Source organism: Primulina huaijiensis, unplaced genomic scaffold (genome assembly GCF_012295235.1).
Source record: "Primulina huaijiensis isolate GDHJ02 unplaced genomic scaffold, ASM1229523v2 scaffold40277, whole genome shotgun sequence".
Lineage (NCBI taxonomy): Eukaryota > Viridiplantae > Streptophyta > Magnoliopsida > Lamiales > Gesneriaceae > Primulina > Primulina huaijiensis.
The window spans coordinates 115,130-128,617 of record NW_027359516.1 but is presented as its reverse complement, the minus strand read 5'-3'; the positions used below and the strand labels follow the sequence as shown (position 1 = coordinate 128,617).

Here is a 13,488-nt window from a genome sequence, read left to right as displayed (position 1 = left end):
TGTGTGTGTGTGTATATATATGTAGAAGTTGGTGAAAAATCCTCAATCAAAACATTTCTTTGGGTTCACTCCCTACCCACAAAATTGTGGTACTATGTTATACAAATTGTGATATACTTCATGTGGAAATGTGGTACACTTCATGTAGAAATGTGGTACTAAAAAAGTACCCAGGGACTGAACACAAAAAAAAAACGACGGCTGGAGACTGAAGGCCAATTTCTCGTATATATATACAAACAAAAAGTAAATAATATTTTCTATGAATAAAATAAATTTGTTTATTTTAAATTTTATTGCAAAATATATATATTTACGTGAAAACCCTCTCAAAAATTATTATGATAAAAACTACGGACAAGATAAAAAAAATTCTACTATAATATTTTATGGTATATAACTACTCATTGTATTTTTAAATAAAACAAACAATCTTTTAATATATGAGAACAAATATATCACAACTATTATATAATTAATAACTCAAATGCTACGAAATGATGGATGAAATCAGAGGAAGATATCTCTACTTATAAAACTCTTTCAACGCGTAGCCACCAACAACCCATCCATCAATCACTATCTACTAACCTCATCCCCAGGCAAAAGTTGACCTAGTACATATTATATACACCTGCAAATCAATTACACTTTTTCAATGAGATGCTTGCATTATAATTTATACATATTGAAAACATGTAAATGGGACACACTGTGAGTTCGATAAATCCTTCGTACCAGCTAAACTATTCTCATGTAGATTCTAAATCTAATATTTATGATATTTTGGTAAATAAATAGAAATTATATTAAGTTGTATTTATATGAATGAATAATCTATAGATTTCAATTATATTTTTATTACTATCAATGAAATAATAGATTAAATCTTAAACTCTTATTTTACTTGTTTACATAATTGTTACACAAATTAGAATGAATTTCAATTACATTCATTATTAGATGAACTAGAAATCTATCATAACTAACGTAGAACATTATATAAACACTGAATAAATGAATTTGAAGTTTATGACATTTTTTCTCTAAATTGCATAAATACATTTAAATATATTTGAAATCTATCGATTCAAAATCATCAATCCAAACACAACTTTAGATATTCTTACTCCCAATATTTGTGTATAATTCAAAATTATCATTGACATTCATTCAAATAAACAAAAAAAAAAGAGATGTGCTCTTTAGTTGTTATTTATTAAAAAAAAAAAAAAAAACTAGTATGATAACTATATTTTGATCAAACAATCTACCTTAAAAGTTTAAATTTCACTTTTACTTTCAAAATTCAGAACATAATTTTTTTTCCGAACACTCGATTAATAAGTTTAATCAGAAAACGATTTACTGAGTACATATACCATATGTGAGCAGCAAAAATAGAAGGATGTTGATCATGTTATATGTAAAATCAAGAGCAAACTATTGATGTAGTTTACATTTGTATCCCACTTGTATTGTTAAATAAATTATTTTGTATTTTCACTTTGGAGTTTGCGTTTCTTGCTTGCTTTTGTCCGGACGCCGCTGCAGCCGTTGCATTCAAAGACAGCCTCTGAATTTGGAAACGGTCCGTCCCAATCGTAGATGCGTGCTTACAAAGCTTCACGCTGTCCAAGAACCTCAATTAAGACCCACCATTTCTATCAGATTACAGCGACAGTTGTTGCTACCTAAGCTTCACGAATATGGCCAATGGCGAGTACCCCACATTACCAACTTTTTACACCCACTTTTTGTTTATATCAACACTGGAAAAATTTAATGCCACTCCCCTATGATGTCTTCATCGTCAAGCTTTTAAACACCAGGTATCAATGGCTTCCTGTTTCTCCTGTACTTGTCTCCTCTTCCTTTTTCTGCTAAATCTCTTGTTTTCTTTAACCTCTTCTTCTCCTAAAAGTGACACGGTTTCCATTTCACTTTTTAACCCAATTCCATTTCCAGATCCATTTCAAAAGCTCACACATTTAGCTTCAACCTCTGTCGCCAGAGCCCACCACATCAAGAATCCCGAAGATGCCCCAATTTCCACCACCCATTTGTTTCCCTTTAGTGGAGCTTACTCAATCTCTCTCAGATTTGGCACCCCACCACAGTCTATACCTTTGGTTATGGACACTGGCAGCAGCTTTTCTTGGTTCCCTTGTACAAAAAGATACATTTGCAAGAATTGTTCTTCTTCGACTGAGATTTCTTCTTTCATTCCTAAACAGTCATCATCTGTTAAGATTCTTGGATGTTTAAATCCCAAATGTAGTTGGATTCACAAATCATTTGATCGCAATTCCGGTTGTAAAGATTGTGGGTCGTTGAAATCAAACTGCACCCAAATCTGCCCTCCTTATTTAATGCTCTATGGTCTAGGCTCCACAGGGGGTATAGCGATGCTCGAAACGCTGAGCCTGCCGCAAAGGATAGTGCCGAATTTCGTGGTGGGTTGCTCTCTTTTTTCATCGAATCAGCCTGCCGGAGTCGCCGGATTCGGCCGCGGAGTTTCCTCTCTGCCCAACCAATTAGGCCTCAAGAAATTCTCATACTGCCTGGTCTCGCACAAATTCGACAACACCCCGACAAACAGCGTCCTAATCATGGATAACAAATATGATTCTGGTAAAAAGACAGCAAGATTCAGCTACACACCGCTGCTGAAAAACCCTGACAGCAGCAAAAATGTTGCCTTGGGAGATTACTACTATGTCGGCCTGAGAAAAATCATAGTTGGACGGAAGAAAGTTAAGATTCCACACGAATTCTTGGCTCCTGATTCTGATGGAAATGGCGGGACTATCGTGGATTCCGGCTCGACTTTCACTTACATGAATCCGGCGGCGTTTAAAGCAGTAACCGATTCATTTGCAGAGCAGGTTAAAGACTATAAAAGGGCTAAAAATGTGGAGAATTCAACAGGGTTGCGGCCTTGTTTCGATGTTACGGGGCACGAAGCCATTAAATTTCCGGAACTGAAGCTCCATTTCAAGGGCGGAGCAGAAATGGGACTGCCATCGGAGAACTATTTCTTTGTTGTGAAAGATGATCAGAAGGTCGTTGTTTGTCTGACTATGGTGACCGATAACACGTTACTCGGGCCGGAACTCGTGAGCGGGCCGTCAATTATTCTGGGAAATTTCTTGATGCAGAATTTTCATGTGGAGTTCGATTTGAGGAACGGAAGATTTGGATTCGTTCAACAGTCGTGCTCTGGGTAGGGGAAGAAGATGGATTCATTAACAGATTTATTTGGTTTTCTTGATCAAGATTATAAGGCCAATTTATATAGTATTATAGCTTGATTATTATTTTTAATGCTGTGTTGTAGAAATTTGAGGCGATACACTGGATTTCGTCAGTTGAAATATGAATAATTTTGTTTCATTGAATTCTATACACAGTTCGTGAAGTTCTTGATTAGTTGAGAGGCGAAATATTTTGGAAGACAGCTGAGATTGTCACAAAGATTACAATTTGAATCATTTAATAGATTATGTGATTAAATAATATAATATTTTTTTGATGGATTCGATATTTTTTTACATAAAAACAATATTTTTTTTTGAGTTAAGACGAACTGAATATCCGTCTCACAAATTTATATGGTCGAGATAATCTAACAATAATTTTTATGTTATTTTTAATAATGTATTATTACATTATTTAAGTGACGAAGATTTAATATTTATTTCACCACATTAGATACATAAAAGTCTGCCGTTCATTTACTGAGGACACCGGTTTGAACATGCATTCATCACTAAATTCATTGAATTATACTAAAAAAAATGCATTAAATTATGTTACTTCACTACATTTCAACGTCTCATTGATTATTAAATTAAAAAGTGGACACATTAAGGCTTTATAAAATTCATTTTCCAGTTGACGTCGATAAATATATGATTAAGATCGAGGCTGGAAAAGGTACAATTTTGATTTTTTTTAAAAAAAAATTAAAATCCTACGTGAGCATTTATAAGGATCTTTATAAAACATCTACAATCCTTGGACCTATGGATCAACGGAACTTATCGATTGAGAAGTAATCATTTTAGGATTGTACTAAAATTATATACCTGGAATTTATGTTACATAGGGTTAAATCACCGTCGTTTGATCCCAAAAAAGTAGTGTGATCCCTCGTATTCTTTACTAGAGATCCATAAAAATCGATGGTGTTGAAATAACGAGATCTCCTCTTCGAGAGTTGTAATACAGACCTTCCCGGATAAAAAATTTAAGAATAGTGCAACTTCAACTCATTGATATTAACAAAAGATTCAAGTATCTTAAAAGATCCTTAAGTTTATGAGGTGATACATCAGTACTCTATAACGTTTCTTCCCATTACCTTTTCTGTTTGGTAACCTAAGTGTAGTAGAGATGAAAATTTCACACGAAGGTGTAGCTCCGAACAGGGGTAGGTTCGGAGGCCTTTATCGGTTTTGGAAAAACTCAAAGTTCTTGAAGTGGCCTGCCCCCAACTCCGTCAGATTATATATGCATATATAATAGAATATGTATTATTGGAACGAAGATGAATATATATATTCCTACAAGGATGAAGAACTAATCCTCTCGTGACATGGTTATGATATTCCCGATAAAAAAATACAGGGATTTAGATGAGAATGAGGACGAATTTTGGATTCCAAGAGCTCGATTTCAAACGGCTTCGGAACGCACATGGAGAGCAAAAGACGATTTGGGGACAAAATCTGACTCGAAGGCAACGGAATATAAGTATCAATTCAAGTACCACCGAATCCACATTCTCCCTTGTATCATTTATTTACATCGCAGACTATAAGAAAAAGACGATCGAAAATCCTTTAATAAGTTGAGGTCTTTTTGAAAGCCACCCGGCCCGACTCATGTCGAGCTTTAGGCGTCATTCTAATATCCAGAAGATGAATCAGAAGCTACGAAGGAGATTCTCATGCCAGTTGTAACGTACATGCCGCTCTCTCTATCATCGCATAATTCAATTGGGTCTCTTGTCTAAGACATGATGTATTTATTTAGGCGACTCATCCTCACCTGATTGTTATCCATAATATCAAGGTTTTTTTTTCAGCTACTTGATCCTAATAATATAATTTAAATGAATAAATATTATGTTATGTTTAACAAATTTAATTTTATAGGATTCATAAATAAAGCAACTATTTTATTATAAAAAGTTTTAAATATGTAATATTTATTTACTTTACGCTCAAGCAACGTGGTCCGCTAATATCTATACTATTATATTAAGTGTGAGGACATGATAATAACTACCTAGAGAGGACACAAATTTTTTTTCCATTTTTACCCTTATATGATATTAATATTACATTTTTTTTTTGTTTTTTGTTTGTTTTAATTTCAAAACACACTTTTATTTTTATTTATTTTTATTTCAACAATTCAAATATCAATTTAGTCCCTCCATAATTTATCAAATTTCACTTTAGTCCATCGATAATAATAAAAAAGATTGTACACACACGCATCACGTGTGCATAGTAACTAGTAATTAGAAGATGCCAGATACCCCATTAGTTTTTGTTAGCACAAAAATTTGGATGAGACGATCCCATGGATCAATTTTATGGATCCAATATGTTATTTGAGATATCTATCAAAAAAAAAAAAAGTATCAGCGAAGTTTAAACAATTCTTGTGTACTTGCCTTAAACCCTTAAAGCCCCCACCATCTTTAAGGTATTGGCTAAAAAATATTGGAATCTTCAAGAAATTAACTGTCGATTTCAGAGAAGATTTTCTAAAGAATTTAAATTCAATGCCTTGGTTGAGAAATTTCATCCAACTCTCCAACACCTTCACTAGACAATCGCCGCTGCGCAAATCATCAGCATTATCCGTTCCTCTGCCGTTTCTCACCCACGTATTCTGGCATCTTAGCTCTGATTCTAGCAGAAGTTATACCGGACTGGGGCCAACGAAGGGGGACGAGAAGCCCAGGGTGGTTGTGCTCGGCTCGGGTTGGGCTGGATGTGGGCTGCTTAAGGATATTGACACCAAGACATACGACGTAGTTTGTCTCCCCAAGGAACCACAAGGTTTTCACTCCCCTATTGGCTTCCACTTGTGTCGGCACACTTGAGTTCAGGTCCGTGTCGGAGCCCATTGGGAGGATCCAACCCGCAATTTCTCGTGAACCCGGTTCTTGTTTCTTCCTCGCTAATTCCACCGGTGTTGATTTCCAGAACCATCAGGTTTTGAGCTTTTGCTCGTGTTGCAACCCTGTAGTTATTAAGAAATTAGAATTTGAACACTGTTAATGTGTTACATATACAAACTGTTACTTTCTTAGAGTTGAGGCAAATAGTTCTATGTGAAGTTGGGAAATTTGCATGTCTTTTGATTAATTGTTTTTACTTCCTTGGCTCTTGGATGTTTATTCTGTGAGGTATTTATTCTCTCTCTGTGCTAAAACAGGATTGCATGGTGAGTGAATCGAACTGGAAAAATTACCGCAGCAGTGTGATTGTTTTAGAAATGTAGAGTTGTATGGAATCTCAGTAGATAAACAGTTATCCCAAATCCCGAAATCTTCTTGATTTTCAGATATCACGTTTATAATAGATTTTGGTTCATGTACCTTATTACTGGCAAGCATGGAATCTCAGTATATTATGAAAAGGAATCATAAATTTATTTATGATATCTCGTGATATTGAACCAGCCAGGAGTTGACCTCTGTTATTTGGAGTCGTGTATTGACTTTTATTACAATTGCTTTAGGTTATGTTTCAAGTAATTTGTAGAAGAAAAATAATCTTTCTTTCAAGGTTCACTGTCAAACGATCACTGATGGGACCCATACGTTAGATCCCAGGAACTTCAGCATCTCATATGACAAGCTAGTTATTGCTTCGGGAGCAGAAGCTTCTACATTTGGTATTATAGGTGCAAGAGAACATGCGATTTTTCTTCGTGAAGTTCACCATGCTCAAGAAATAAGGAGGAAATTGCTTCTAAATCTGATGCTGTCAGATGTTCCAGGTAAGAGAAATCTAGTAGTTACATGGTTAAGAGGGATAATAGGTGAAGCATGATAGTTAGGCTCATCCCCTGTTCACTGTGGGTTGAGCAGGTGTCGCTGATGAAGAAAGGCGTCGGTTTCTGCACTGCGTTGTTGTTGGATTTGGTCCCACTGGAGTCGAATTCAGTGGAGAACTCAGTGACTTTATAATGAAGGATGTACATCAAAGATACACACATGTGAAAGATTATATTCATGTTACATTAGTTGAGGTTAGGCTATGACTACATCCCATCGAAGTCCTTCCTCTCAGCTATTCTACTAAATTTTATCTGAGTCAAGCTCATTTATAATGCAGTTTTAATTTGTTACCCTGTTGCTTGTCACCTTGCAGGCAAATGAGATATTGTCATCATTTGATGACCGTCTACGAAAATATGCAATTAAGCAATTGACTAAGGTAATGCCATGCTATTTCAAATTTTTTTTCCATGAAGCGTTCATGACTCCTTTCTTCTCATATGTACATTGAAGTGTTCATTACTCCTTTCTACCCATATGTACACATTCCTAAATGCTAACATGGAGTTATTAATAAGCAGCATGCATATATATATTGGCTCCTGACTGAAATCAAGCATAACAGCGTTCGATTTTGACAAACAATGTGGCTGTCATTGTAGACTTTGTCTGCAGATGATTGATATCCCTGACTTATAAATTAATTAAGTTTAACACTGCATCTCAATTTGTAATATATACAAAAATTTTGAATTGTTCCAATCATTTCGATGACACCGGTTTCGAAAATGGGTCTGCTACTTTTTCTTCGGTATTATCTTTTACTGTCAACTCAATTTCTTCATCGTTGACGAGATTTCCCATATTTGAAGTTAATATGTTCTACATCACAAAATGAAGTTTCTTGTCAAATGCCCTTGCACAGTCTGAAGCCCTGCAAAAACTGACAATTACACGCATTTTCTTAGGGCTTATTTGTGTCTGAGAAAGGTGGGGATTGGGAAGTTTTAACAGTGTTCCCTTGGTATCCTTATTCTGTTACACTTGCGGAGTTGTAGTACATGTGGAATCGGGTTTCTTTTAATTTATGGATCGATCTGAAACATCATTTTCTCAGTCAGGAGTTCGCCTTGTTCACGGAATTGTGAAGGACGTCCAATCTCAAAAGATAATTCAGAGCGATGACACAGATATTCCTTATGGTCTTTTAGTGTGGTCTACTGGGGTCGGTCCCTCACCATTTGTGAAGTCCTTGGAAGTACCTAAAGCACCTGGTGGAAGGTATGTATTCATTCGGCAATAAGAAAAATATCCATGCCACTTTCTTTCACCGAGTTGTACAACTATAGACCTTATCATTTTAGACTCACATACAATTTTAGATGGAAATTCTTAGAAGGTTTGATATTAATGTAGGGATTAAATTGTTTTGGCTTTCTTTCTTACTTTTTACTCTAGAATCCTATTTGTTTAAGGGATGACCGCTTCTTTTACATCGTATTTCTATAATACTTGGCTTTGTGGGCAACCTCAATCCCTATTATGTAGGTGCCATTGCACTTTGACTCTTACTTATCTGCCATTCTTTGCTATATTTCATAATTTCCTGAAGCAATCTTCTTTTTCACTTCGATTTGTGTCATGTTTTACCATCCAAACTGCTTTTCACGTGGTAACTATACATCATGCCACTGTAGGATTGGTATTGATGATTGGCTTCGAGTCCCTTCTGTGCCGGATGTGTTTGCCGTTGGTGACTGCAGTGGCTTTCTTGAAAGCACAGGCAAGCCGGTTCTTCCCGCCCTGGCCCAAGTAAGCTATTGGATAATCCGAATCTGATTTTTCTTTTTCCTTTTTTTTTTACCTCAAATTTTTTTTACACTCAGTCATATCATTCATTGTTCTTCTGTATGATACTGTTCCATTAGCATTTTAAAAATCAAGTTTTTATGCTGAAAGATCAAAAAGTCCTCTATAAGACAACAACGTTTTTGTACACCATTCATCCTCCCGTTTGAAGCCAAAAGTTTAAATATTCCTTAAGTTTTACGACTTCAGCAGTTGAATACGTTGAGAACATTTTCTGTTAGGTGGCAGAGCGGCAGGGAAAATATCTCGCCAAGTTGTTAAATTGGAGGACGTGCCAATGCTGCAAAAGAACTGGACTTGGGGAAATCATTTGTTTATAGGCATTTGGGGAGCATGGCTACCATTGGGAGATACAAGGCACTCGTGGACCTTAGGCAGAGCAAGGTTAACTTTTAAATACTTCTGTCAAATTTCATTAGCTGCCTAAAACCCGTTAGATTTGACTTGATCTAGTTATAAATCTTCCTGCCCAGGAAGCAAAAGGTATATCGATGGCAGGATTTCCAAGCTGGTTTGTTTGGCACTCCGCATATCTTACCCGAGTCATTAGCTGGAGAAACAGGTTTTATGTGGCAGTCAATTGGTTGACAACTTTGGTGTTTGGTGACGATATTAGCCGGATATAGACACGAAAACAGAAGGTAACCTGTTAAAAAAAGTTGATCATTCTCCACGGTGGTAGATATATACGATCTCTTCCGCAGTTCACTTGGTTGGTACATGTTATTGATTCGATCAATGGTTATGGCTATGGTTAATAAATCCATGTGTAAATTCTTCTTCTTTTCCTATATAATAATATATACATTTTTCCGGCAGATTCAAGAATTTAATCAATGGACGATTTTACTAATTTTGCAGGGTAAAATTTGTTATTTATTTGTTTTTCTAAAGAAAAATTACTAATAACGGATGGTTAGGTAATTTGATTAAGTCACACTTCGTGTGATGATTTTGAAAAGGGCGATCGCTAAAACAAAGAGGAATGGAGGATGACAAATATGATAAAGACAGTTTCAATGTGATCACCTAATGTATTGTTGCATGCTCACGCATGCATGGTGGGTAGAAATTTGGTTGACAGGTTGGTAACCAAAAGAGATCACGCACTCGAATATGATAATTGTTTCTCAACTTGTAAATCTTCTCAAAATAATTACACCGTCTGTTTATTCTTTCCAAATATGTACGTATTTGATTTCAAATTATTTGTGAAAAAATGTGTGCAACATCCGTCGAATGTAGTACATAAGTTTAGCAGGAAGACAAAGGACAGTGATGTTCATGTTCATGGTCCTAAGCGTATGCTGTGGAATCATATACGACTCATTCTCTTCGACATATAATTAATTTCTATATATATTCGATTTTCATGACTTGTAAAATAGTACAAATATCGTGAGAAAATTTGTTTGGAATAATAATCGTTTTATTTATTGGAGATAGTTAAAATATGATGCTAGACTAATCAAAAGAATTAAAGTTCCATTGTCATTAACAAATTCTAATCAATTCATTGATCTCCATTAAATTGGTAAGTTTAGTAACAAATTCATATTAAAATGTGCATATATTATTTCTAAGAACAAAATTTTCATGCATTAATCAAAATTCTTGCGTCCATAGCTAACTTTTGTGTTTGAATTCATTTCTATGTATCTTCCAAGTTTTAATAATTATAAAATAGATCGATGCTGGAAAGCAATTATAGCTCGTCTTCCTCGCCAATATGATATCACCATGAGACCCAATAAATATATTTATTATACGGCAAATAAACTAATGAAATTTTAGAATTTTACGTGCATGAATATCAAAACTAAGTCAAATTGAAAATACAACAACGATAAATAAACTAAAACTTAATAATATCTGAAAAAGAAATAATTACTGCCATTAACGGATATGTTGCAGAAGCTCAACTCAAACATCAACAAGGCAGTCCATAATCAACTGATACCTAACAGCCGATCCCATAGAAATACCATTGTTCTTCTTACCAAAATTTATATAAGCCGGACAATTCACATTCAGATGATATTTCCCAGAGATAAAAGTTCCAACTTTCCATCTAATTCTTCCATCAACTCTGATATTAATCAGCACGGTTCCTGTAAACTGATCCTGGTTGAGTGAATCCACCAAGTAGGGAGCCACCGAGACGGAGTCTCCATAAAGAAACGGCGACCAAACGGTGATTTCTTTGTGGCCTTGATACGTGGAAGGGAGCAGCGTCGGAAGGGTTACTTGCTGGTTGTGGTACGAAGCGTAAACATCGACTCTATCATAGTAAATTCCGATTCTTTCATTAGGGTTTCGGGTGGAGAGTGTCACTTGGAGGGTGGTGGTCAGGGTGGCGGGGGAGGTGAGGTTGAAGGCGTAAACAGTGGCGTCTTGAAGGATGAAATGTGGTTTCGTGGGGCGAAGTATGAGCCATATTAGGAGGATTAGGAAGAGGATGAGAATGATGAAGGAGACAAGGGCAGCCCAGAGGCGACGGTGGAATGCTTTGCGGTCGTCGTCGTCGTGGTGGCCGCAGTCCTTTGCCGACATGTTGGGGCGGCGTTGGTGTTAGGAGTTTATTTGGTGATGATATTATTAGTTGTGGGGAGAGCTTTTGTGTAGCATAGCGTATATATACTTATTTCAGTAAATTATTTAAGGAATGAGATTTACATATTTATATTTCAAATATAAAACAACAGGAAACAAATTTTAATAAAGCTAAAATACACCTTATTTACTTAATTTAACGCCAATTTTATCTCAAGATAAATTTCCTTACACAACTTTCCAAAATCTAAAATATTTTATATTCCCTTTTGAAACATTATTTTATTTTTAATTCGTATATTTTGAAATATTATTTATCTTTTAAAAAATAAAGAACAATATTATTAATTATTTAAATAAAAGGTAAAGTATAGTTTTGTTAACACTTTGAGAGTGCAAATTACGTTCTATAATTTCTTTTGTTTTTTTCCTAATAAATTAGTACCTTTTATGTAAGCATAAGTTTGACAAAGAGAAAAAGATGGGCATTTGGTTAACGAGAAAAATAAAATAATGGGATAAATATATTTTTGATCATGTCACTAGTAAGTTTTATGTATTGTGTCATGTATTTTTCGATTTTTTATAATTTTAGTCATTTTTCATATGAAATATTTATGTAAAATTATACACGTCACAAAAAAATTAAAATTTTTAAAAACAACAAATATAACATAATAAAAACTAAATTTGACAATATAAAAAAGAGTGGATTGTGAGACCGTCTCACGGATTTTAATCTGTGAGAAGGGTCAATCATACCCATATTCACAATAAAAAGTAATAATTTTTCATGGATGACTCAAATAAGAGATCCGTATCACAAATACGACCCGTGAGACCGTCTCACACAAGTTTTTGCCTATAAAAAATAAAAATCGCAAAAAAAAAATACAAACCAAAAAACTATTTTCCCTAAAATAAATAAATGAACTAAAAGCATTAATTGTGTTTTAAAAAACATTATGCATATATTATTATAAAATTAAACGGACCCTCATTATTACGTGGAAATAACATTCGCCAAAATCAATATATGCACATATATTGTTCTCTAAAAGAAAATAAAATATTTTTGGAAATAATATAAAAGTTTAATTTTTTTTTTGAAGGAAATAGTTTTAATTAATTTTGACTATGTGGGGTCCACAGCAAGCTAGGTGTTTGCAGGTGCAACCATACCTTGTCCGATTTGTATTTTATTTTTTCCCCTTAACTTAGAAGGGAAACAATGAAATATGATAGGCTATCCACCTTAGCCATACTGCATGGTTTTTTAACATCAATGCAAGCAAAAACCACTTTTCTAAATATTCTTGTATTTTTATTTTATTATTTATTTATTTATATAGCAGAGAGGGTATAGTTAATATTATATTTTTTTATTATATTATATTATATATATTGTTATTTACACTCCAATTGTTATTAAATACATTTTGTCTTTAATTTATATGTAAAAATTGATATTTAGTCTTTTTATTGATAGACTTTATTTTTAGTAAATTCATTGATAGTTTCAATTCCTAAAATAATTTATATAAATATTGTTTACTCAAAAATTATAGTAAATATTTTAAATATAATTAAATGTAAAAAATACACAAAAAATATTTACATCTAATTATTACTTAATTTTAATTTGTTTTTAATTTTTCGAAAGAAATGATATTTCGTTATATGTTAAAAATTATAACTTACAAAATGAAATTTTAAAATTAGTCATAATATTCTTATAAAATATTGGAGTAGCATGAAATTTTTTGTTAGAAGCATATGTCAAACTTAATGATGGCAATGGGGCGGAGCGGGACGGGGAGGGCTTGCCATCTCCATCTCCGTCTCCGAATTCCGTCCACACCTCCATACTCGTCCATATCTCCGTTTTTCCGGGTTCAGGATTCCCCAAACCTGAAATTTCGGGGATCAACTTCCCATCTCCGTTTCAAAAATATTAATATGACAAGACGATGATGGATTCAGAGATTTTCTCAAACAAAAACTTATTATTATCTATTATTATTAGTTATAATATTAAT

At 34.2% G+C, this 13,488-nt stretch overlaps 2 protein-coding genes and 1 pseudogene across 2 annotated transcripts; 2 read left to right on the top strand and 1 right to left on the bottom strand.

Moving 5' to 3' along the window:
* The first annotated feature begins 1,713 nt into the window (after positions 1 to 1,713).
* On the top strand, positions 1,714 to 3,327 carry LOC140969240 (probable aspartyl protease At4g16563). Its single transcript, XM_073430533.1, has one exon. It carries the CDS (start codon positions 1,839 to 1,841, stop codon positions 3,228 to 3,230), a length of 1,392 nt encoding a protein of 463 aa, XP_073286634.1. The 5' UTR covers positions 1,714 to 1,838; the 3' UTR covers positions 3,231 to 3,327.
* A 2,368-nt stretch (positions 3,328 to 5,695) lies between these two features.
* On the top strand, positions 5,696 to 9,704 carry LOC140969266 (internal alternative NAD(P)H-ubiquinone oxidoreductase A1, mitochondrial-like; annotated as a pseudogene).
* A 935-nt stretch (positions 9,705 to 10,639) lies between these two features.
* LOC140969278 (NDR1/HIN1-like protein 1) lies at positions 10,640 to 11,505 on the bottom strand. Its single transcript, XM_073430585.1, has one exon. It carries the CDS (start codon positions 11,447 to 11,449, stop codon positions 10,820 to 10,822), a length of 630 nt encoding a protein of 209 aa, XP_073286686.1. The 5' UTR covers positions 11,450 to 11,505; the 3' UTR covers positions 10,640 to 10,819.
* Between the last annotated feature and the right edge of the window lie 1,983 nt (positions 11,506 to 13,488).